This window comes from Protomyctophum parallelum (assembly GCF_964188405.1).
Source record: "Protomyctophum parallelum genome assembly, chromosome: 4".
NCBI lineage: Eukaryota > Metazoa > Chordata > Actinopteri > Myctophiformes > Myctophidae > Protomyctophum > Protomyctophum parallelum.
In genome coordinates, this window is record NC_139700.1 from 2,141,158 (window position 1) to 2,167,092 (window position 25,935).

Below are 25,935 nucleotides of genomic sequence, written 5' to 3' on the forward strand. Positions count from 1 at the left end.
GACATCACACTGGAGGACACCCTGCAGGGGACACCGTGCTGAGAGGGACATCACACTAGAGGACACCCTGGGGACACCGTGCTGAGAGGGACATCACACTGGAGGACACCCTGGGGACACCGAGCTGAGAGGGACATCACACTGGAGGACACCCTGGGGACACCGTGCTAAGAGGGACATCACACTGGAGGACACCCTGCAGGGGACACCGTGCTGAGAGGGACATCACACTAGAGGACACCCTGCAGGGGACACCGTGCTAAGAGGGACATCATACTGTAGGACACCCTGGGGACATCGTGCTGAGGGACATCACACTGGAGGACACCCTGGGGACACCGTGCTAAGAGGGACATCACACTGGAGGACACCCTGGGGACACCGAGCTGAGAGGGACATCACACTGGAGGACACCGTGCTGAGAGGGACATCACACTGGAGTGCTCTGCACATGCATCCAAAAGAAGGGCCTTGTTCATGCTTCCCTGCCCCTCTAAAGAACCGCTGTGCAGAATCGAAGTCAAGTTGAGCAGACGCATGGGGGCTTTTTTCTCCCTCTCTCTCACGAACTACACAGACTTTGGATGATAAAAGGGGTCTGGACTATTGCCTGGATTCGGCCTGACCTGGGTCAGGAGGCCAATAAAAATGGCGAGTTTCTTTTGTGCCCGGTCAGGAAAAAGCACAACACTGCCAGCAGTGTGCGAAGACTTAAAAAGGGGAAACCGAGCAGAAATTAACCAATATATTTAGGAGGCACTGAGAGTAAGGTGGACAGAGACGGCAACTTCATCAAATTCATTCCCACAGCGATTATATTATCTCAGATGGCTCAGATCAGCAACTCACAGACACACAGACGGAAGGACACTCACGGACAGACAGGAGCAAAAACACTCTCCAGCCTTCCCAATTCAATTCAATTCAATTCAAAGGGCTTTATTGGCATGAGAAAACATACGTTTACATTGCCAAAGCAGAAAGAACAATACAACAATACAGCAATACAATCAAAACAAAAATTATGTACTTTGTCAGAATCTTCAATAGATCAACTTCTATGTACCAAGATCACTCGATGCAGGTATAGTGCAGGAATATACACAATGATTAGTCTTTACGTGGTTGTGTTCCATTTGATATCCTTCTCCTATCACAGCAACTCACAAATCTTGCTGCTGTGTTTGCACATTGTTGTACTTCGCCCAGCAGATATGGGAGTTTTTTGTCATTGGTCATGTTTTCAAAATCTCCGTGTGTGGTTGTAATCTGTGGGAAGTATGTGTCTCTGATGTCTTGGTACAAAGGACAGATGGTTAGGAAGTGTTCCCACCGGCCGTCCCACCTAGCAGATAATATGAACAACAAAATCATCTAAGATATTCAAACATAAGTGACGTGTTTGGGTTAAAAATAAATACAAATAAAATATAAAGTTCTGTATTCGGATCATTGAGAGTCTGTCCCGTTTATCAGAGATTACTGTGGTAATATAGAACTATTTAAAGGCCTATTTCACTTTCAAAAATGTTTTTGGTCATTTCATCATCTACTCAGGCTTTTGTGAGCACCCCAGATAGTTTTTAAGTTGCTTGATTTAGTCTTTAAATATTTGATATTAATTTTAGCTGCCCTGTCCTCTTCCTATATAAACCCACTGTAACTTCAAACCCCTCTCTCTCTCTCTCTCATTAGCAGGCAACAGTGCAGCACTATCTCTCTCTCTGTTTCTGGTACAACAGCGCCACTACTGCTACTCAGTCACATAGCCACACACAGTCACATAGTCACATTAACACGGACATTGCTGTTCCTTGGAGTGGTTGCACCACTCAAAAAGTAAGACAGCGACAATCTGCTTCACCTCGTCGTAGCTCGAAGTATAAAGCATGGCATACTGTAAGTGAGCGAAGAGCATCGCACAACGATATCAGTGAGTGCATCCATTAGTCTAGTCCAGTGCTTTTCAACCATTTTGATACCAGTGCCCACTATTTATTCTGAATTTTAGCCACGGACCATTTGATGAGGTTTAGCCTCTCAGACCCAAAACTAGCCGCAATTTGCAACTCTAGATTTTTTTACAATCTGTTGAATCTAGATTCAACAGATTGTAAAAAAATCTAGAGTTGCAAATTGCGGCTACTACGGACGACTGATTAGAAACTATTTCTGGGGCCGGGCCAAATATTAACTTTGTGTTGTACTTTAAATGTGGTGGTTTTAAGGGCTGGTATTTCAAGTATTTGTATATGGGCCACATTGAAGGGCGTAAGGTTCTTATAATGTCAGTGTGTGCTCCGTAGCCCCCCCCCCCCACCCCCCCCCCAGCGGTGGGTGGTACTTTATTTACAGTTTGCTAATGAACACAGTGTTTCAGTTCACAACGGACACATTAAATTGTTTCAGCATCTTGTTTCAACATTAAAGCAACAGTAAAGCATTAAATTGTGGCGGTCGCTTATTGACGTACCATTCAACGTACGAGGAAAGTGTTTCCACCTTAGAGTATATATTCTAAGGTGCCCACCCACCCCGCAACATCGAATACCGGAAGACTCGCCCCGGTGCTTGCCCGTTTTGCCTCCCGGAATTGTCAACAGTGAGGGGGTTGACTTTGTAATATGCTATTGGCTGTTTGTATTCTTTTTGGAAAAATATAAAAAGATACTCCTGTGGAAAGGCTATATTATATTACTTATATTGACCCTATAAACAATTTAGTATTATTTAGTATATGTAAGGTTTTGCCCCCTCAAATGGTACCTCGTCAGATAATCCCCACATAGCCTACAACAACTTCTGTGAACAGACTTCAATGTAGTAGCTTTTCATAAATTGTACTTAGGCTGTCTGCTGTCATGAAAGTTTATAGTTAGAGAAATTCAAAGTCCAGCCGTCTGCTGTCCAGCCTCTCCCACCCCTCACTGGGGAAAATTCTGGGAGGAAAACAGCCTACTTTATTTACAGTTTTCTAATAAACACAGTGGTGCGCTTTCAGTTCACAACGAACACATTACATTGTTTCAGCATCTTGTTTCAGCATCTCAGCATGATCCATTAATGATCAACGGTAAATAATTAAATTGTTTCAGCGGCGGGTGGATTTTACCTTTAGGGCTAGAATTGCGTGGGACGACGAGGCAGAATTTGACGGAACAAATGATCCATCTCTCTGCTATTGTGCTTGCATATTGTAATACCCTGTTTTTGTGTTTTGTGTTTTTCTCTTTCTTTATTTTTTATTTTATTTTTCCTCCAAAGTGTTTTATTACTACTACTATTGATACTCATAATGTTACTGTTGTTGTTTTGTCTTGTAGAATTCCTCCGGAGTAACGACAGCCTCAGAGAACATTCCAGATCGCGGAGCGTCAGGGAGCGGCAGACCAAAATGGCTTCCCGTTTGACTGGTCAGGAAGGGGATCTGAGCTGTCCCGTGTGTCATGACATCTTTAAACGTCCCGTCGTGCTGTCCTGTGGACACAGCTTCTGCAAAGACTGCCTGCAGGAATGGTGGACGGAAAGACCAACGAGGGAATGTCCCGTTTGTCAGAGGAGATCCTCCAAGGACAATCCTCTCACAAACTTTGTTCTGAAGAACCTGTGTGAGAAGCTCTTGGAGGGGAAAGGCCGGAGCTCGTCGTCGCTGAGCTCTGAGGTCCTCTGTAGCGCACACGGCGAGAAGCTCAAGCTCTTCTGTCTGGACGACCAACAGCTGGCGTGCTCTGCGGGAGGAAGAGGCTCAGAAGAGTCAGGAGATGAAGGAGAGGATTGAGGCTCTGAGCAGAGAAATGGAAACCCTCTCCAACGCAATCCAAGCTGCCAAGGACCAGCTGAGAGCCGACGACCACGTCTCCTTCCTGCAGAACTACAAGACCACCATGGAGGGAGTCCAGCTCACCCTGCAGGACCCACCGCCGCTCTCAGGAGGAGCGCTGATAGACCAGGCCAAACACCTGAAGAACCTGACCTTCAGAGTCTGGGACAAGATGAAGGACATTGTCTCCTACACTCCTGTCGTCCTGGACCCCAACACTGCTGATCCACGGCTTGTGCTGTCTGATGATCTGACCAGTGTGAGATGTGAAGAAGACATACAGCAGCTTCCTGACAACCCAGAGAGGTTTCAGTGGTTGGGCGGGTCCAGAGTCCAGGGTTCTGAGGGCTTTGACTCAGGGTCTCACAGCTGGGATGTTGAGGTTGGAGACAATACAAACTGGGACGTAGGTGTGTGTGAGGAGTCGTACAGGAGGAAGGGAGACACAGGGAGAGGAGGCTGGAGAATAGAGTTATATGAGGATGAATACAAAGCAGTCTACTCACCAGGACATGATGATTATGGTGATGGTGATTATGATGAAGGTGATGGTGATTATGATGAAGGTGATGGTGATGATGATTATGATGATGATGGTGATGATGATTATGATGAAGGTGATGGTGATGGTGATGATGATTATGATGAAGGTGATGGTGATTATGATGAAGGTGATGGTGATGATCAGAGCACTGTTCTCTCAGTGAATCAGAAACCCCGGAGGATCAGAGTCCAGCTGGACTGGGACAGAGGACAGCTGTCCTTCTCTGATCCTGATTCTAACACACACCTGCACACCTTCACACACACCTTCACTGAGACACTGTTTCCATACATTTTGAATGGTGAAGATGATGGTCCGTCTCTGAAGATGTTACCAGGGAAGATCTGTGTCACTCTGGAAAACCACAGTTAGAACGTCTGGCGTCCAATAAAAACACCTACAGAATATATTGATTAGAGGGCTATCGTTTTATGGCAGGTCATTAATTACTCATTATTATTATTGAATAATTATTACTATTATTTAATAATTAATGTATCATTCAGTTACAAAATTATAAGAGTGCCCCTCACTTCACACGGGTGTGATTTGTGAGGCTCGCTAGCGCCTCCTATGCTCAGCTTTGTGTGTGTGTGTGTGTGTGTGTGTGTGTGTGTGTGTGTGTGTGTGTGTGTCAGTGTTGGGCAAGTTACTTTGAAAGCGTAGCTTGTAAAGCTACAAGTAGCTCACCATGGCAGTAGCTTGATCAAGCTACATAGCTACCCCTGGAGAGATGTAGCTTGTAAAGCTACAGCTACATGGAAAAAGTAGCTCAAAGTAGCTCAGCTACTTTTTATTTTTCAGCGTTAAATTGAGAATGTACATGCGGGAGACCCCTCCTCCCCTCTGGGAGACCCCTCCTCCCCTCTGGGAGACCCCCCCACCCTGCTCCCCTCGGGGAGACCCCTCCTCACCCTGCTCCCCTCTGGGAGACCCCCCCACCCTGCTCCCCTCTGGGAGACCCCTCCTCCCCCTGCTCCCCTCTGGGAGACCCCCCCACCCTGCTCCCCTCTGGGAGACCCCTCCTCACCCTGCTCCCCTCTGGGAGACCCCCCCACCCTGCTCCCCTCTGGGAGACCCCTCCTCACCCTGCTCCCCTCTGGGAGACCCCTCCTCCCCCTGCTCCCCTCTGGGAGACCCCCCCACCCTGCTCCCCTCTGGGAGACCCCTCCTCACCCTGCTCCCCTCTGGGAGACCCCTCCTCACCCTGCTCCCCTCTGGGAGACCCCCCCCCCCCTGCTCCCCTCTGGGAGACCCCCCCACCCTGCTCCCCTCTGGGAGACCCCTCCTCCCCCTGCTCCCCTCTGGGAGACCCCCCCACCCTGCTCCCCTCTGGGAGACCCCTCCTCCCCCTGCTCCCCTCTGGGAGACCCCCCCACCCTGCTCCCCTCTGGGAGACCCCTCCTCCCCCTGCTCCCCTCTGGGAGACCCCCCCACCCTGCTCCCCTCTGGGAGACCCCCCCACCCTGCTCCCCTCTGGGAGACCCCTCCTCACCCTGCTCCCCTCTGGGAGACCCCTCCTCACCCTGCTCCCCTCTGGGAGACCCCTCCTCACCCTGCTCCCCTCTGGGAGACCCCCCCCCCCTGCTCCCCTCTGGGAGACCCCCCCACCCTGCTCCCCTCTGGGAGACCCCTCCTCCCCCTGCTCCCCTCTGGGAGACCCCCCCACCCTGCTCCCCTCTGGGAGACCCCTCCTCCCCCTGCTCCCCTCTGGGAGACCCCCCCAACCTGCTCCCCTCTGGGAGACCCCTCCTCCCCCTGCTCCCCTCTGGGAGACCCCCCCACCCTGCTCCCCTCTGGGAGACCCCCCCACCCTGCTCCCCTCTGGGAGACCCCTCCTCACCCTGCTCCCCTCTGGGAGACCCCTCCTCACCCTGCTCCCCTCTGGGAGACCCCCCCACCCTGCTCCCCTCTGGGAGACCCCCCCACCCTGCTCCCCTCTGGGAGACCCCCCCACCCTGCTCCCCTCTGGGAGACCCCCCCCCCCCTGCTCCCCTCTGGGAGACCCCTCCTCCCCTCTAGGAGACCCCTCCCACCCTGTGATACCAGGGCCAATCAGAGGCCAATTAGAGGCAGCTGTCAAGTGCTGATATGCCCTCAAAGCAATCAGAAAAAGGAACAGTCCTTGATTTTTCAAAGGGGGTTCTAGTACAAGAATTAACACAGCAACCAATGGTCAAAATTAATATATTTCTTTCATGTTATTGCCCAAAATTGTAGCTTGTAACTTGAGTAGCTAAGCTACAAAAAATGACCCAAAAGGTAGCTGAGCTACTTGACGAGGTACACAAATATGAATGTAGCTAAAATACCACAAGCTACAGCAAAATGTAGCTCAGCTACGTAGCTCAGCTACATGTAGCTTAATACTCCCCAACACTGGTGTGTGTGTCATAGCAATGATCTGATTGGTTGAGCACGGGAATGTGATGTATGATGAGAAGAGCTCCTCTCACTTCACACAAGTATGATTTTTCGTTTATATTTTTATTCACTAACCATTTGATCCCTATAGTATCTATTGTGATCAATATTAACATTGGAGAACACTGTGTAGTGTTTAAATGATCAGTTTGTAATTATAATTATTGGTGTAATGGTGACATGTTTGATAATTATGATTATTACTGATAACATGTTTTATATTGAACTGTTTGACATTTATGGATCAGGATTAATTCTATAGTTTCTATGTGATGATGATGATGATGAAGAAGATGTGTTGATGAGTATTTGATCTAATTAAAGATGATGAGCGTAAAGTGAGTCAGACGTGTGTTTGTAGCCGTCAATTAAAAAGTAATTAAAATAAATTAAAGTAATTGTAAAAACAAAAGCACGGTCTCCTCACATATTAGGAGGGCAGTGTCCAGAACCAAGGACGGATGTTTTCAATCAATACTCTAAGAAGTCTAAGATCTATCATTGATTGATTGAAGTATTTATTAACAGTTTGCAGAATTACAGTACATTTCAAGTATACAACTCAATACAAAAACTGTTAACTGTGAGTGGACGACACCATAAAGCATTACACTTGTTTACAAGAGGGTCCACCATGTTCAATTCATCAAAACATTAAGAGACGTACGAATATACACAACTATAAAGTCAAAACAGGAAATCATCATAAAGGAGGTAAAAAGGGAAAAGAAACATATACAGTGAGGGGGGGGGGGATTCAGATTTTACGGGTCGGGGGCCAGTTTCAAATTGCAGCCGTCCGTAGGTGTCCTTTGAGATCATCTGTTTTTATGCTTTTATTTTGTATTCTCTTTACCATTAATTGATTTATCTTTCTAACTGCTTGCCTGTGTTTTATTGCTATTTTTTATGTTCTGCCCTGTAAAGCACTTTGATTTGCATTTATGTATGAAAGGTGCTATAGCCTACAAATACAAATAAACGTTATTATCAAGATTAAAATGGAGTTTGAATTAAGTTACAATGCAAGGGGGCGGGGCAGCTAAAATTAATATCAAATGCAACTTAAAAAACGGTCCGGGGTGTTCACAGTTCACGTAAGGCTGAAGGCATGGGGAGAGAGTATGTTTAGTTGTCTCCACCAGGCTGAAGGCATGGGGAGAGAGTATGTTTAGTTGTCTCCACCAGGCTGAAGGCATGGGGATAGAGTATGTTTAGTTGTCTCCACCAGGCTGAAGGCATGGGGAGAGAGTATGTTTAGTTGTCTCCACCAGGCTAAAGGCATGGGGAGAGAGTATGTTTAGTTGTCTCCACCAGGCTGAAGGCATGGGGAGAGAGTATGTTTAGTTGTCTCCACCAGGCTGAAGGCATGGGGATAGAGTATGTTTAGTTGTCTCCACCAGGCTGAAGGCATGGGGAGAGAGTATGTTTAGTTGTCTCCACCAGGCTAAAGGCATGGGGAGAGAGTATGTTTAGTTGTCTCCACCAGGCTGAAGGCATGGGGAGAGAGTATGTTTAGTTGTCTCCACCAGGCTGAAGGCATGGGGATAGAGTATGTTTAGTTGTCTCCACCAGGCTGAAGGCATGGGGAGAGAGTATGTTTAGTTGTCTCCACCAGGCAGAAGGCATGGGGAGAGAGTATGTTTAGTTGTCTCCACCAGGCCGAAGGCATGGGGAGAGAGTATGTTTTATTGTCTCCACCAGGCAGAAGGCATGGGGAGAGAGTATTTTTAGTTGTCTCCACCAGGCCGAAGGCATGGGGAGAGAGTATGTTTTATTGTCTCCACCAGGCAGAAGGCATGGGGAGAGAGTAGGTTTAGTTGTCTCCACCAGGCCGAAGGCATGGGGAGAGAGTATGTTTAGTTGTCTCCACCAGGCTAAAGGTATGGGGAGAGAGTATGTTTTATTGTCTCCACCATGAAGGCATGGGGAGAGAGTATGTTTAGTTGTCTCCACCAGGCCGAAGGCATGGGGAGAGAGTATGTTTAGTTGTCTCCACCAGGCTAAAGGCATGGGGAGAGAGTATGTTTAGTTGTCTCCACCAGGCCGAAGGCATGGGGAGAGAGTATGTTTAGTTGTCTCCACCAGGCTGAAGGCTTGGGGAGAGAGTATGTTTAGTTGTCTCCACCAGGCCGAAGGCATGGGGAGAGAGTATGTTTTATTGTCTCCACCAGGCAGAAGGCATGGGGAGAGAGTATGTTTAGTTGTCTCCACCAGGCCGAAGGCATGGGGCGAGAGTACGTTTTATTGTCTCCACCAGGCAGAAGGCATGGGGAGAGAGTATGTTTAGTTGTCTCCACCAGGCCGAAGGCATGGGGAGAGAGTATGTTTTATTGTCTCCACCAGGCAGAAGGCATGGGGAGAGAGTATGTTTAGTTGTCTCCACCAGGCCGAAGGCATGGGGAGAGAGTATGTTTAGTTGTCTCCACCAGGCTAAAGGCATGGGGAGAGAGTATGTTTAGTTGTCTCCACCAGGCTGAAGGCATGGGGAGAGAGTATGTTTAGTTGTCTCCACCAGGCCGAAGGCATGGGGAGAGAGTATGTTTAGTTGTCTCCACCAGGCCGAAGGCATGGGGCGAGAGTATGTTTTATTGTCTCCACCAGGCAGAAGGCATGGGGAGAGAGTATGTTTAGTTGTCTCCACCAGGCCGAAGGCATGGGGAGAGAGTATGTTTTATTGTCTCCACCAGGCAGAAGGCATGGGGAGAGAGTATGTTTAGTTGTCTCCACCAGGCCGAAGGCATGGGGAGAGAGTATGTTTAGTTGTCTCCACCAGGCTAAAGGCATGGGGAGAGAGTATGTTTAGTTGTCTCCACCAGGCTGAAGGCATGGGGAGAGAGTATGTTTAGTTGTCTCCACCAGGCCGAAGGCATGGGGAGAGAGTATGTTTAGTTGTCTCCACCAGGCCGAAGGCATGGGGAGAAAGTATGTTTAGTTGTCTCCACCAGGCCGAAGGCATGGGGAGAGAGTATCTACGACACTGCTGGCTTGATCGCAGCCATACTCTGCACAAAAGTGTTTTTAAACTGAATTGGAGGTTTTATGACCACGTGTTGCTGGAGACCCACTGGAACGCCTTCAAGGAGCCCTGGGGGTCCCCGAGCCACATCTTGTGTATTAGAAACAGTTGTAATGGTGGAGTCTCCATAGAGTCATAAAGCACAACAAAACAACATTTATTCCTGCCTCGGAGCTTCAGTACAACCAGCCATCTACAAATGAACTTTGAGTCATTGTCTATTGACACAGGCTGTGTGTGTGTGTGTGTGTGTGTGTGTGTGTGTGTGTGTGTGTGTGTGTGTGTGTGTGTGTGTGTGTGTGTGTGTGTGTGTGTGTGTGAGTCATACCTGTTATCAGACGGACATTAATCAAAGTCCATTTCCTTCTATAGTCGTCTCAGCATTTTTCTCAGACTGAAATTCTCTCGTCAGAGACTGAGAAGTGAAAAACAATCAGAGAGACAAATATCGATCAATCAATAAATAAATAGATCCATTAATGAATAGACGGAGGATCATTTAGACAACCTGGCAGACCGACAGACTGTTATCTGATACCATCTCCACTGAGGTAAGAACACAAAGATTATTATCCCTAGACCCGCTCTCAAAGGGCACCTACGGACGACTGCAATTAGAAACTGGCCCCCGTAAAACCTGAACCACTCTGCATCTTTTTTTTTCATTTTATTTGTATTACCAGACTATGTTTGTCTGTCACAACCTCCCAGCCCTGGTTTTTGTTCGTATTCCGACGTTCTGTTTTTGGTTCACTAACTGTGTTTTGTTATGGCTTCCCTTTAGCTCCAGTTAGCTCATAGCATTAGCTCCAGTTAGCTCATAGCATTAGCTCCAGTTAGCTATAGCATTAGCTCCAGTTAGCTCCATTAGCTTCTGTTAGTTCACTCACTGTGTTTTAATATGGCTTCCCATTAGCTCCATTTAGCTCATAGCATTAGCTCCATTTAGCTCATAGCATTAGCTCCAGTTAGCTCATAGCATTAGCTCCAGGTAGCTCATAGCATTAGCTCCAGTTAGCTCATAGCATTAGCTCCAGGCAGCTCATAGCATTAGCTCCAGGTAGCTCATAGCATTAGCTCCAGGTAGCTATAGCATTAGCTCCAGTTAGCTTATAGCATTGGCTCCAGTTAGCTCCATTAGCTTCTGTTAGTTCACTCACTGTGTTTTAATATGGCTTCCCATTAGCTCCATTTAGCTCATAGCATTAGCTCCATTTAGCTCATAGCATTAGCTCCAGGTAGCTCATAGCATTAGCTCCAGGTAGCTCATAGCATTAGCTCCAGGTAGCTCATAGCATTAGCTTCTGTTGGTTCACTCACTCTGTATCGTTATGGCTTTCCTGTGGCTTCAGTTAGCTCATAGCATTAGCCAGGCCTGGATTGGCCACAGGACGCACCAGGCATGCTCGGTGCGCCGATCGTCTGGTGGGCTGGTCTGCGGCCGGGCCAAATATTAAATTTGTGTTGTACTGTAAATGTGGTGGTGTTAAGGGCTGGTATTTGTATGGGCCACAACCCGAAAAGTCGGTAGAGTATATCTGCGCGCTGGTTGTGGTGCGGTGGGCCAGTCTGGTTGTGGTGCGGTGGGCCAGTCTGGTTGTGGTGCGGTGGGCCAGTCTGGTTTTGGTGCGGTGGGCCAGTCTGGTTGTGGTGCGGTGAGTCTGGTTGTGGTGCGGTGGGCCAGTCTGGTTGTGGTGCGGTGGGCCAGTCTGGTTGTGGTGCGGTGGGCCAGTCTGGTTGTGGTGCGGTGGGCCAGTCTGGTTGTGGTGCGGTGGGCCAGTCTGGTTGTGGTCGAATGTTTGTCTCAGTCCAGCCCTGGCATTAGTTTCTGTTGCTACGCTCGCTCCGTCCGTTCCTCTTGCAGACACGTTGCGCCGTTCAAACTATGGGTTTAATTGGTTGGCTAAATCTCCCATTGGCTTAGAGGCAGCCTAGAGGCAGCCAATCATGAAAAAGTGTCTACTACAGTAGTACTGACCAATGGAAATGACAGTTATATTTGACGGAACAAATGATCCATCTCTTTGCTATTGTGCTTGCATATTGTAATACCCTGTTTTTGTTTGTTTTGTGTTTTTCTCTTTCTTATTTTTTTTTCTTTTTTTCCTCTAAAGTGTTTTATTACTACTTCTATTGATACTCATAATGTTACTGTTGTTGTTTTGTCTTGTAGAATTCCTCCGGTGTAACGACAGCCTCAGAGAACATTCCAGATCGGGGAGCGTCAGGGAGCGGCAGACCAAAATGGCTTCCCGTTTCATTGGTCAGGAAGAGGATCTGAGCTGTCCCGTGTGTCATGGCATCTTTAAAAGTCCCGTCGGGCTAACCTGTGGACACAGCTTCTGCAAAGACTGCCTGCAGGAATGGTGGACGGAAAGACCAACGAGGGAATGTCCCGTTTGTCAGAGGAGATCCTCCAAGGACAATCCTCTCACAAACTTTGTTCTGAAGAACCTGTGTGAGAAGCTCTTGGAGGAGAAAGGCCGGAGCTCATCGTCGCTGAGCTCGGAGGTCCTCTGCAGCGCACACGGCGAGAAGCTCAAGCTCTTCTGTCTGGACGATCAACAGCTGGCGTGTCTCGTGTGTCGCGACTCAAAAAAACATGCCGGACACAAGTTCTTACCCGTTGACGAAGCGTCTGGACTTTGCAAACAGAAGGTTCAGGAATCACTGGAGCCTTTAAAGGAGAAACTGATCGTCTTTGATAAAGTTAAAACAAATTACGACATAACAGAAAATCACATGAAGGTTCAGGCCAGGAGCACAGAGACGCAGATCAAGAAACAGTTTGAGAATCTCCGCCGGTTCTTACAGGAGGAAGAGGAGGCGAGGATGGCCGCTCTGCGGGAGGAAGAGGCTCAGAAGAGTCAGGAGATGAAGGAGAGGATTGAGGCTCTGAGCAGAGAAATGGAAACCCTCTCCAACGCAATCCAAGCTGCCGAGGACCAGCTGAGAGCCGACGACCACGTCTCCTTCCTGCAGAACTACAAGACCACCATGGAGGGAGTCCAGCTCACCCTGCAGGACCCACCGCCGCTCTCAGGAGGAGCGCTGATAGACCAGGCCAAACACCTGAAGAACCTGACCTTCAGAGTCTGGGACAAGATGAAGGACATTGTCTCCTACACTCCTGTCGTCCTGGACCCCAACACTGCTGGTCCACGGCTCGTGCTGTCTGATGATCTGACCAGTGTGAGATGTGGAGGAGAGGAGCAGCAGCTTCCTGACAACACAGAGAGGTTTGGCAGGGCCGGAGTCCAGGGTTCTGAGGGCTTTGACTCAGGGTCTCACAGCTGGGATGTTGAGGTTGGAGAAAATACAGACTGGGACGTAGGTGTGTGTGAGGAGTCGTACAGGAGGAAGGGAGACACAGGGAGAGGAGGCTGGAGAATAGAGTTATATGAGGATGAATACAAAGCAGTCTACTCACCAGGACATGATGATTATGGTGATGGTGATTATGATGAAGGTGATGGTGATGATGATTATGATGATGATGGTGATGATGATTATGATGAAGGTGATGGTGATGGTGATGATGATTATGATGAAGGTGATGGTGATGGTGATTATGATGAAGGTGATGGTGATGATCAGAGCACTGTTCTCTCAGTGAATCAGAAACCCCGGAGGATCAGAGTCCAGCTGGACTGGGACAGAGGACAGCTGTCCTTCTCTGATCCTGATTCTAACACACACCTGCACACCTTCAAGTTCACACACACTGAGACACTGTTTCCATACATTTTGAATGGTGATGATGATGGTCCGTCTCTGAAGATGTTACCAGGGAAGATCTGTGTCACCCTGGAAAACCACAGTTAGAACGTCTGGCGACCAATAAAAACACCTACAGAATATATTGATCTGTTATTGATTAGAGGGCTATCGTTTTATGGCAGGTCATTAATTACTCATTATTATTATTGAATAATTATTACTATTATTTAATAATTAATGTATCATTCAGTTACAAAATTATAAGAGTGCCCCTCACTTCACACGGGTGTGATTTGTGAGGCTCGCTAGCGCCTCCTATGCTCAGCTTTGTGTGTGTGTGTGTGTGTGTCATAGCAATGATCTGATTGGTTGAGCACGGGAATGTGATGTATGATGAGAAGAGCTCCTCTCACTTCACACAAGTGTGATTTTTCTTTCATATTTTTATTCACTAACCATTTGATCCCTATGGTATCTATTGTGATCAATATTAACATTGGAGACCACTGTGTAGTGTTTAAATGATCAGTTTGTAATTATAATTATTGGTGTAATGGTGACATGTTTGATAATTATGATTATTACTGATAACATTTATATTGAACTGTTTGTCATTTATGGATCAGGATGAATTCTATAGTTTCTATGTGATGATGATGATGAAGATGAAGATGTGATGATGAGTATTTGATCTAATTAAAGATGATGAGTGTAAAATGAGTCAGACGTGTGTTTGTAGCCGTCAATTAAAAAGTAATTAAAATAGATTAAAGTAATTGTAAAAACAAAAGCACGGTCTCCTCACATATTAGGAGGGCAGTGTCCAGAACCAAGGACGGATGTTTCCAATCAATACTCTAAGAAGTCTAAGATCTATCATTGATTGATTGAAGTATTTATTAACAGTTTGCAGAATTACAGTACATTTCAAGTATACAACTCAATACAAAAACTGTTAACTGTGAGTGGACGACCCCATAAAGCATTACACTTGTTTACAAGAGGGTCCACCATGTTCAATTCATCAAAACATTAAGAGACGTACGAATATACACAACTATATAGTCAAAACAGGAAATCATCATAAAGGAGGTAAAAAGGGAAAATAAACATATACAGTGGGGGGGGGGGGGTGGTTCAGATTTTACGGGGGCCAGTTTCAAATTGCAGCCGTCCGTAGGTGTCCTTTGAGATCATCCATCTCTGTTTTTATGCTTTTATTTTGTATTCTCTTTACCATTAATTGTTTTATCTTTCTAATCTAACTGCTGGCCTGTGTTTTATTGCTATTTTTTATGTTCTGCCCTGTGAAGCACTTTGAGTTGCATTTATGTATGAAAGGTGCTATAGCCTACAAATACAAATAAACGTTATTATCAAGGTTAAAATGGAGTTTGAATTAAGTTACAATGCAAGGGGGCGGGGCAGCTAAAATTAATATCAAATGCAACTTAAAAAACGGTCCGGGGTGTTCACAGTTCACGTAAGGCTGAGTAGACGATAAAATGACTCCAACTGTAAATTAAATGATCAGAGGCGGCGGTGGCTCAGGGGTAGAGTGCCTGGATGGTAACCGTAAGGTTGCCAGTTCGAACCCGGGCTCCCCCAGAGTTACTGTCGAAGTGTCCTTGAGCAAGACACTGAACCCCTAATTGCTCCCGATGTGCTAGTTGGTGCCTTGCATGGTTTCCGCTGCCATCGGTGTATGAATGGGTGAATGTAATGCACAATCTCTGTAAAGCGCCTTGGATAAAGGCGCTATATAAATGTACCATTTACCATTTAAATTAAAAGTGAAAGATCCATTTCACATATATTTCCCTTTTGCAAATAGTCTTATTTCAACAACCGACCAAGTTACCTATAACTGTTTGACCCCCGAAGAGGTCATCATTTCAATCGAGTGAAACTGTGGCACAATGCGACAGCACAATGTGCGGCATCATGGGATGCCACAGGGGGGATCATTAAGACTAAACTAACAGAGAAAAGGATTTTGTATTATGAAATTATAGTAAGTTCATTTAATTCATCAACTCCTGTTGCATTCATGATCTCTGAAGAACATACTCAATCGGCTATAGAGGAACTACTCACACAATTGAGATGCAAAGAGAAGGAGATATTTGGTACAAACACAACACCGATTCAGATTAATAATGACAGGTCCATAGTGCTTTTTACACCTATCCCGCTTAGCGGAGAGTGGGGTGTGGTAGAGGACATCTCCCCGAACGCGTGGGTATGTCCAGATAGTTGCCTCGCAGAGCCGTCTTTTGTCCAGTGTCCATTCTGGGTCCGGAAACGGTACTTTTTTGAGCATTGACCCCAGTAGAAGGTCTGCTGCTGTGAATCTTACACCTCTCCCGCTTAGCGGAGAGTGGGGTGTGGTAGAGGACATCTCCCTGAACACGTGGGTATGTCCAGATAGTTGCCTCGCGGAGGCCTCTTTTGTCCAGTGTCCACTTTATAAAGTCCATGCACTCCAGTGAATAGCATTTATCCATTTAGATAACTTTTTTATGTTATTTAATTACTTATTTTTACACAGAAACATAATGTGTGTATTTACAATAACTGTAATGTAATAATAATACTAATAATGTAATGTAATAATTATTTAATTAACAAATTAAATAACCTTATTTTATTCTGAAGGCAACCGGATGTCTTAAATTAGCTAGCTCTCAGACAGGAAGTTCTAAATTAGCTCATAAAACGGAGCCGTTTTATTTTTATTGTTGTTCCTTCCTCCGGAGGGAGTGATTCACTTTGAAACTAGTCGGCTGGGCTGGGATCCTGTTTCTCTGTCTGTCTCTGTCTCTGTCTCTGTCTGTCTCTGTCTCTGTCTGTCAGGAGTTGGACTGAGTTACAACAACCAGCTGGCTGCTGGAATCTGGAGGACAGAAAGAGTGGTGGTCGCCTCTGGACTTAACATCTGTGCGCGTTCGTGTGCGCGTGTGTGTGTGTGTGTGTGTGTGTGTGTGTGAGTCATTCCTGTTATCAGACGGACATGAATCGAAGTCAATTTCCTAGCACTTACCTCGCATATGTGCAAAATCATGGAACGAATGATAACGGAGAGGCTAACATATTATCTTGAGAGCAAGGGCCTGATTGCAAAATACCAAAGTGGTTTCAGAAAAGGGCGAGGTACTATGGACCCTGTTGTGTGCCTGGAGGCAGATGTGAGGAAGGCGTTGGGAAATAGGGAATCTGTTGTGGTGGTGTTTTTTGACGTTGAGAAGGCATACGATATGATGTGGAAAGAAGGCCTTTTAATAAGGTTATATAAGGCTGGGGTGGGAGGGAGAGTGTTTAACTGGGTTAAAGATTTTTTGTTTGGGAGGGCCATTCAGGTTAGGGTAGGAACAGAAATGTCTAGTCGGCATGTAGTAGAGAACGGAACTCCACAAGGGAGTGTAATAAGTCCACTGCTGTTTATAATTATGTAAAAAAATCTAGAGTTGCAAATTGCGGCTAACCCAAAACTAAAGTTTATTTTTATTTTTGTCCACAATTCCATGCTGTATTTAGGAGAGATAACAGGCAAACGTTGACCAAAATAACAATTCTTCTACATTTTCTAATTGTGTAGAATCTTGAAAATTAAGTAATGCAGATGTTTAACAATAATTTAACTCTTGGGAGCGTAAAATGTCACCCTCAAGAGTTAAGATCTATAGGGGTCCATTTGGTTACCAACTCTCCAAAATTTTGCTGGGGACCACCTGGAACCCCCTCAAGGACCACTGGTTGAAAACCACTGGTCTAGTCTATTTATAGAGGTTAGGCGTGTGACATCATGATCATACGACAAAGTTATGTGGGAAGTATTGCCTACTGCGTGGCAAAAAACCCAACTTTCTGGCCATGACAGCCCATACATCCAAACAGAAAAGTCCTATCAGATTGCATTGCATTTGGGCGCTCCCAAATTAATGACATGACAATGACTGTGAGTTTGAGAAGCTAGCACTGCAGCATCAGCCCACAGGGTTATGAAAGAAGTTGTGTATGTGCTGGGCTGCAGCTTGGCCCACTATCGGCTCCAGCTGCGCCGTCGAAGCGTTGCACAGCTGGTGGACGCTGGAGAAGCGCTGGAGCAGGGCCGTGGCTTTGATCTTCCCCACCCCAGGGATGTGTTGAACCAGCGCCAGAACGGCCGGGTCCAACAGTCCAGACACGCTCCTCCTCCGGAACGGGTTCTCTTTGCTCTCGCCATGCACCTGTGGATAATTCATTATCATGACAATTAGGGATGCTCCGATCAGGTTTTTGGGGGGACCAAAATTATTATGTCAAAACCCACGTCAAAATTGTTCCTGTGTGTGGGGAGGAAGGGGAGAAATGTTTAGGCCTGTCACAAAGTTGCACACCTGTCCCTGGCAGTTTTCGGGGCAGGTGGAGTTTGCTTTCAGGTTGGCCGACCGGGCAAGTGCTCGTTTGAGAGGGGACACAACCGTCTATAAATACAACACAAGATACAGTATCTGTCTAAACACCTGAACGTGGCCAGACGCCAGAGCGCTCTGTCTTCTGGTCTGTGGAATGGCTAAAATAAGAGCACTGTTTACCTAAGTGCTGTTTTCAATGTTGCTACACTTGAAAATATAAAATAACCAAAGTGTGAACCAAATATAAAATAACAAGTGTGAACCCATTGTCATTATTCATAGCTATGTACTAGGTATTTGGCATAAAAGATTTGGTATGACATTTTTCATCGCACAGCCCCAGAAAGTAAAAAAAAAGGTGTTAAATTGAACGGTAATTGAAATTTTACCTATCATTTTATAATGGACGATTAGCCTCGGTACCAGGCTTTCATTTTTGTTGGTGCAAAATTTTAAAGCCTGGAGGAACGCATTGGCCGCTCTGGTCTAAAAGTGGGAGTCAACCCTTCCGGGTGGGCGTCGCTCCAAATGATGTGACGTACAGTAGCGCTGCACTAGGGGGAGAGGAGGGGCCGGGGGTGACGGACAGATCGATGAGATCCAATCAGGGCGTGCGCAAATCTCAGCCGCGACCCGCCCCTCTAGACCAGAAACCTAACACGTTAGCTCAGGCTAATGGACGATTAACCTTTCCAGAAAATGGGCATGACCCTTTGGCAAGTGAACCTGTACTTGCCTGACGCATAATCACGCATTGTGAGCCTGTAGACTTTTAGAATTTTATACATTTTAAAACTTTAAGTACATTTTGATACCAATACTTTTCACTCAAGTAATTCTTTCTTCTAAGTCTGGACTTTTTACTCGTAACAAAGTATATCTACCATGCAGTACTGATACTTCAACTTAGCCCATTCAGGACGGGAACCCCTTTTGGTGTTTCAAGCATTATGTTATACTTTGGCTATTTTTTTTTAATCGTGAAAATGTGGCACAAATTGGAAAAATCGTGAAAATGTGGCGCAAGTCTTTGAATATATTCTTTCAGAGCGAACGTTTTTAGGGGGTTTTTAGGGGGGGGTTTTGGGGTCCTTGACATGAAAAAGGTTGAGCACCACTGACAGAAACATAGGTTTTTCAGAAAACTTAAGTAAGAAATGTGAGTACTTGGTCCACCACTGACCATCTGGGTGATGAGCTGACAGGCCTCCGACTGGGTGGCAACGGGTAGCATGGTCATGCCAAGGTCAAACACCACGAATTTCTGCATGGCCGAGAAGTACTGCTCACTGAGCCTGGTCCTCTCCACCACCACCACCTCCTGGAAGTTGCTGTTTGCCTACACAGAAAACAGTGTATCAGGTACGGTCGCCCCTAAACCATCTCGCACCTCGATTCTTCCGCCGACCTCACGCAGACCGCTCGGTCCCACAGTTCTTGTATTCTTTATTTTTGTTTTACTAGCTACGAGCTTGTAGATCTGCTATTTTTCAATAGCTAAAGTATAACGTAATGCTTAAAACACACACACACAAAAAAGTTCTCCTGAACGTCTAATCCAGGGGTTTTCAACTGATTGTGAACCAGGGACCACCACCCTGACTAAGAATCAAGCTAGGGACCACTGTTGTGTTGGGAGGGTATATGGGCTAAGCTTAGTGTTTTCAACACTTGCTATATGCAATACCACTGTTTCTTAACAGATGGTCCACGGACTACTAGTGGTCCATGGCATAATAGGCCTGCAGGTGGTCCATGGGAAAATGTTTTAAAATAATAATAATAATAAAATGTCTTTGTTAGATGTATTAAAGATGTTTAAATAATACAGTATTTCAAAATTTGAATCGATAGCTAAAGAAAAGGTTGAAATAAAACATCAAATGTAAGAAGATATTTGAATTGATAGCTAATAAAAAGTGAAATCATGACTGTTAAGGGCTTGATTTAATTCATTGCACGATACTACGTGCAACAAATTGTATCAAGCCAAGGCATTATTTAACTGAAATATACGAGTGGTCCAGAGCCAAAAGATATATCTTTTGAGAACCACTGATCTATTCCTATCCCTCGGTTACACTTCTCTTACTTTATCCATCCTCCCATTAAACTCAGGTTAACTGATACAGTGATAGAGCAGACAAATCGGCACATTTCCTAATAATGATGACTCAATTCCCAGTAACTTCTTGAGAACTCCCTTTTCTGTGGATTTTCTTAACCTCAGACTTCCCAGTAAATGATAACATGTATTAGGCCATATTGTGAGGTCCCTTTTTGCTCAGTTCTGTTCCCGTGTCATGGGCACTACACATTCAATAAATTTTTTCATAGATAATACCCTTCTGGACTTTGGGTTAAAGGTTCTACTCATAATATCCTGCAGTATTTTGTCACAAGCCAGAAATGTATATATAACCAAAAAAATTAATTATTGTGCTGCTGTTTTTGCTTGTAAAATGTGTTTTGGCAAAACAAAATCTTTCTCAAATGTCATAAATACATATACCTAACATCTGAAACAAGTTTTTACCCATACGTTAATCTAGAACTCTAATCCAACGAGCCTGCCGCTCGCCTCCACATTATCAAATTGAGAAGAATGCATTTATCTCACTTTACTAGTTTTCTCGGGACTCAAACTAGTAAAAATAGGAGATCTGGACTTCTTACACTTTTGTTTACATTTATTTGGAAATTATTAGATTCTTTTTTTATATAAAATAATTTGGAAAGTTTAAATTAAGTTTTAATTGATGAAAACCCTTTAAAACTTTTGAAATTATGGAAAAAAGTATGAAATTTGTTCCACGACCCAGTGCTCTAAAGACGTCGGCTGCCGTGTTAAGTGGTCAGAAGGGTGGGCGACAAACGCTTTCTACATTTTCAAGTGGGCCGCTGATCTACTGTATACTCACATTTCTATAGCGAACCAGCTTTCTTCTGTAATCGTTGCCCGCCACCATGTCACCTTCAGACACGTACAGGATACAGACCTTATTAGGCAGGTGAAAATCCACCACGCCCAGCTCGCTCTCAAAGAGCATTTTCACATCACCTGAAATTAAATGAAATAAAATCCAAGATTAGAGACGTACCGATATCAGTTTCTCCTTCCAGATAGGGCTGTCACGATTACACACTTAAGTTGACAATAGATTGTCACACAAATAATGGCGATAATTGGCATTGGAAATTGGAACATTAAATTATAATAAATTACATTTCTGTTTAAAGGGACACTTCACCTTTTTTGCAAAAAAATATATGTTAATGACGTTTAGAAGCTTTAGATCACTTTCCTGGGGGTATTTATGTGTGTAATATGTGGTTTTAGTTATTTTAGATTGTAGCAGTGAGCCTGTTGTCTCTGATGTCATGGACACTGGTCTCACTACCTTCCTGGAATACAATTCCCATAATTCTTTGGTGCACTGCTCCTCCTTGTGGATAGGGGAGAGCTGTCTTACTGAGACAACATGTAGTCCAGGAAGGAAGTGAGCCCAGTGTCCATGACATCAGAGACAACAGGCTCACTGCTACAATCTAAAATATCTAAAACCACATATTACACACATAAAGATCTCCAGGAAAGTGTTCTAAAGCTTCTAAACGTCATTAACATATATTTTTTTGCAAAAAGGGTGAAGTGTCCCTTTAATTCCAAAGCCTTTTAGGCTTTGGAATTAAAAGTGCACCGTGACCGGGCAGATAAGACAAATAGGAAAAACTAGCGGAAATAGCTGATCTACAAGCTTACAACGTGTAACTTTGTGATGCGTTAGCTTGTAGATCTACTATTTCTGCTTTTTTGATTTAGGGCGGCTATGGACATCTTTCAACATGGAAACGATTATGACAAAAGAAGTGTGATTATCTCGAATAATTGCGATTAGACGATTATGTAATAATTGTGACAACCCTACTTCCCGATACAGAATCCCATAACTTGTGTATCGGTCGATTGACGATCCGATACCAGACAGAGTGTGTGTAATATAAACAAATCTAAAACAGTAGTTCTCAAAGTGTCGTCCAGGGACTATCTGAGTTCCTTAGGGCCTAGCCCCTCTCGGAACCCCCTGGGTCAGCCTAATCCGAACCGAACCGGGCTGACCCGTAGGGCCCCTGTGCGTTACTTTGTTTTCGTATGGGAATGTTGGAACGCGGACATAAATATCCTCGGTAACATCGTGTCTGCGCCGTTTGACGTCTTCTTTTCGTTTGCGTTATTCTGAAGGTGTCAACTACAAGTACCTATACATACGGCTGCGAATTATCTTGTGTCGCGGAAGCCGTTAAGTATTTTTAATCTTTGTTTGACCGATTTGGTCGCTTTGATTCTTCTTGTTTATTTACCGTTTATTGTACCGCCTCCCGATGTGTGGTTGGCTTGTGCCGGCTACGTTCCTGCCTCTGATCTGCTCTGTCATAGCTATAGCGCCACTAGCTAGCCAGATATGCGGTACAATGAGGTGTCAATAAACAAGGTAGGAAGAGAAGAATCAAAGCAACCAAATCGGTCAAACAAAGATTAAAAATACTTAACGGCTTCCGCGCCACAGGAGATATTCGCAGCGGTATTTATAGGTACTTAAAGTGCACACATTCAGAAGCCCTCACACGAAAAAAAGTCCTCAAATAGCGCAGAAGGACTTATCCGAAGGTGTTTACGTTTATTTATGTGTGCGTACCCGGTGGCAGGGTGGAGGTGGAATAGGACCCCATGGTCTGGGTCTAAAAAATTTCAGAAACTTCAGTACCATTGGGTTCTGCTTGTAGGGCTACTTAGGGCCTAGGGCAGGGGTTCTCAACCCGTGGGTCGCGAGTCTCAAGACCCCTCGGGGGGTCGCCAAATTATTTTGGGGGGTCCCCAAATTATTTTCCTTTTTTTTTGGGGGAAAATGGAAATGAAGAGTTTACATATAGTACACGTAGTACATTCATACACCTTCCCTAATGGTTATATCTGGTTTCAGTATTTATTTATGGTGTATTGTCTCTATTATTAAGGTTATTGTAGCAGTCAAATATTGGGGGTCGGGGGTCCCGAGCTTACTCTAAGGTCCCGAGACATTGCCAAAGCAAAACGTTGAGAACCCCTGGCCTAGGGTACCGCAGTCTAAAATAAAGAAAAGGTAACAGAGTAGCCCAAACATTTAGATTCTCGTAGAGGTAATCTAAATGTTTGGGCTAGTAATAGCCCTGGAACATGACTGCCATGATAATTATCATGACAGTCATGCAGTAACTTTGCCCTGTTTTTTGCAGTGGCTGCATTTACAAGATTTCCGTATATATAAACATTCAGATTTCAAATATAAAGTACTCACAAAGTGTCCCACGGGTGTTAGTTAGTAGCAGCGCGAGCGATTAGAATTGCTGCGTCCCGCGTTCTTTAATAAAAAGCATTTTTGTCCGAGCTCTCCGGCTACTTTTTTCAAACGGGGTTCGTTTGGGAAATCCACAGTTGCACACCGGGAGCGCACTCGCCTATTAGTCTGTATTGGCAGGGCGGTCAGCGTACCTATATCGAACACACCGAGTGCCACCCTCCTCCCGACCGATAGGGGCGCGTAGTTGAAAGCCAATGGCAAAATAACAGCTCGGATAAAAATGCTTTTTATTAAACAACGCGGGATGCAGAAATTCTAATCGCTGGAGCTGCTACTAACTAACACCCGTGGGACAAATTGTGAGTACTTTATATTTGAAATCTGAATGTTTATATATACGGAAATCTTGTAAATGCAGCGAGCGCAAAAACCAGGGTGAAGTGTCGTCATGACTCTCGTATGAATACGAGAGTCATGAATCATGGCTACTATACTACTACTACCGGGTAAGTATAATTTTGAGGTATGTGCACTTTACTTCAGTATGTCTGATTTCCAGTACTTTTAGTTCTACTCCACTACACATCTCAGAGGCAAATATTGTACTTCTACTTCTTCACTACAATTATTTTAAAAGATTACCTTTCAAACTGTGTACAAGTGCCGAGCCTCTCCACTTCTCATTGGCGACAACATGCCCATAAGGAGGGGCAGCAGTCAACAACACGGCCCTTTTACTCTCCATATATATATTAAGTTGTAAAAAAAGACGTTATATTTGGGCTTTGGTTTGCTGAAGACGCACGCGTTGTTTAGTTGTTTTGTTTTGGTTGACTGGCTGGGCACTGCAGTGGGCAGTTGAACTTCCCCCCAGCCGTTCCAACCAGTGTCTTTTTGGCAAATCTAAGACTTCCGGTGGACGATCTCTTCAAAATAAGAGCACCCTAGAGTAAACTGAATCCATTGAAAAACTATTCATTTGTGATTTGCACACAAAAAACGACTAAACGATTAAAACACATTTAGGCGATGCTCTACAACACACATTATGTTTCTTTGTAAAAAATGAAATCAATAATTACTTTAAAATATATCTTTAAATGGATAAATGCTGTTCACTGGATAGTGCATGGCCTTTACGAATTGGACGTTGGACAAAAAACGGCTCTTCGTGTCAGCTCGTCCAACATATGCACGTGTGCAGGGAGACGACCTCTACAACGCCACACTCTCCCCTAAGCGGGAGAGGTGTAAAATAAAAAGTGACATTTAGTTTTAGTTCAGACATTTAGTTTAAACATTTAGTTTAGACATTTAGTTTGACATTTAGTTTCAACATTTAGTTTAGACATTTAGTTTTGTCTATGATATTTTGTCTATGACAGTTTGTCTATGACATTTTGTCTATGACAGTTTGTCTATGACACAGACTGAGTAGAAACAAATGGTGGTATTTTATCATGAAGGATAGGTCCTCACTCATAGTGAGGAGTGAGGATCAATTATATGAAGATAGGTTGAAAAGTGGTGAAGCGGACCTTTAATCTCAATTAAAGGTGTGGTTTGGGCTTTAGTCACTCTCTATAACATATGCGTGGGACTAGTAGGGAGGGCTCGTTTGGAAACCTGAGGTCAGGAGAAGATTTTCCCAAACATGACTGTGTCAGCATTCCTCATCTTGCCGCTAAAATGTTACTAAGCGTACAAAAAGTACAAAAGTATTGGTACTTAAAGTATCAAAAGTAAAAGTACTCATTGTTCAGACTGTCCCATTTCACAAGTTCAAAATCTATAAAAACTCTTTTGAAAATAGCCGATCTACATGCATTGTGAGTTTGTAGATCTGCTATTTTCAAATGGCCGAAATGTATATAAGGCTGAACGTGATTATTGTATTTTTTTTATTATTAATATTCAAAATCTACAAAGTAACTAGTAACTAAAGTTTTCAAATAAATAAATAATAAAATATTTGGATCCAAGATGTAGCGGTGTAGACATAAAGTATTGGAAATTGGACATGTCAATATAAATACAAATACCTCAAAAAGTACAATAAGTATATACTTAAATAAATGCACTTTATAGTTACTTAGTTGCCACAACTGCCCATATATTGGCCTATATGAATTACTATATTACTTCATTGACCGATCAACAATGTAGTATATATCATAATGAATTTGTTACGAGAATCTACTGACCCGTCCTGTTCCAGTCACTACAATGTAGTGACTGGAACAGGATGGGTCAGTAGATTCTACACTCTACAGCAACGCTCTGACCTCTGACCTCTGACAAATTATACAAATCATCCTCTTGAGTGAAAGAGTCATAGGGCTTCTGAGTTCTGATCCGGCCGGGAGTAGAAAGAACCTACGTCATGGTGTAGTCCAGTGGTTTTCAACTGATTATGAACCAGGGACCACCACCCTGACTGAGAATCAACCTGGGGACCACCACCCTGACTGAGAATCAACCTGGGGACCACCACCCTGACTGAGAATCAACCTGGGGACCACCACCCTGACTGAGAATCAACCTGGGGACCACCACCCTGACTGAGAATCAACCTGGGGACCACCACCCTGACTGAGAATCAACCTGGGGACCAGTTTCGCTTATAGGAATCGTTTGTTTGGTATATCCGTCTTAAATTCCAACTTGTATAG

The 25,935-nt window shown here is 44.7% G+C and overlaps 3 protein-coding genes across 3 annotated transcripts in view; 2 read left to right on the forward strand and 1 right to left on the reverse strand.

Annotated features, from left to right (window-relative positions):
• Window positions 1-3,794: 3,794 nt before the first annotated feature.
• On the forward strand, window positions 3,795-13,632 carry LOC310857967 (E3 ubiquitin-protein ligase TRIM35-like; the record flags this gene model as incomplete). Its single annotated transcript, XM_083764012.1, has 4 exons — window positions 3,795-4,202; window positions 11,492-11,573; window positions 11,981-13,276; window positions 13,388-13,632. The coding sequence occupies 4 exons, from the start codon at window positions 3,795-3,797 to the stop codon at window positions 13,630-13,632; spliced, it is 2,031 nt and encodes a 676-aa protein (XP_083620138.1).
• Window positions 13,633-17,198: 3,566 nt separating this feature from the next.
• faap24 (FA core complex associated protein 24) lies at window positions 17,199-24,138 on the reverse strand. Its single transcript, XM_083762524.1, has 4 exons — window positions 23,906-24,138; window positions 20,846-20,985; window positions 19,108-19,263; window positions 17,199-17,756 (listed from the first exon to the last, which is right to left on the reverse strand). The coding sequence occupies exons 1-4, from the start codon at window positions 24,006-24,008 to the stop codon at window positions 17,514-17,516; spliced, it is 642 nt and encodes a 213-aa protein (XP_083618650.1). The 5' UTR covers window positions 24,009-24,138; the 3' UTR covers window positions 17,199-17,513.
• The window catches only part of anln2 (anillin, actin binding protein 2), a 304,484-nt gene continuing 301,940 nt past the window's right edge, over window positions 23,392-25,935 (forward strand). The window contains exon 1 of the mRNA XM_083762518.1: window positions 23,392-23,622. The gene's annotated coding sequence lies outside the window, so the exon portion shown is untranslated. The remainder of the gene's footprint in view (window positions 23,623-25,935) is intronic.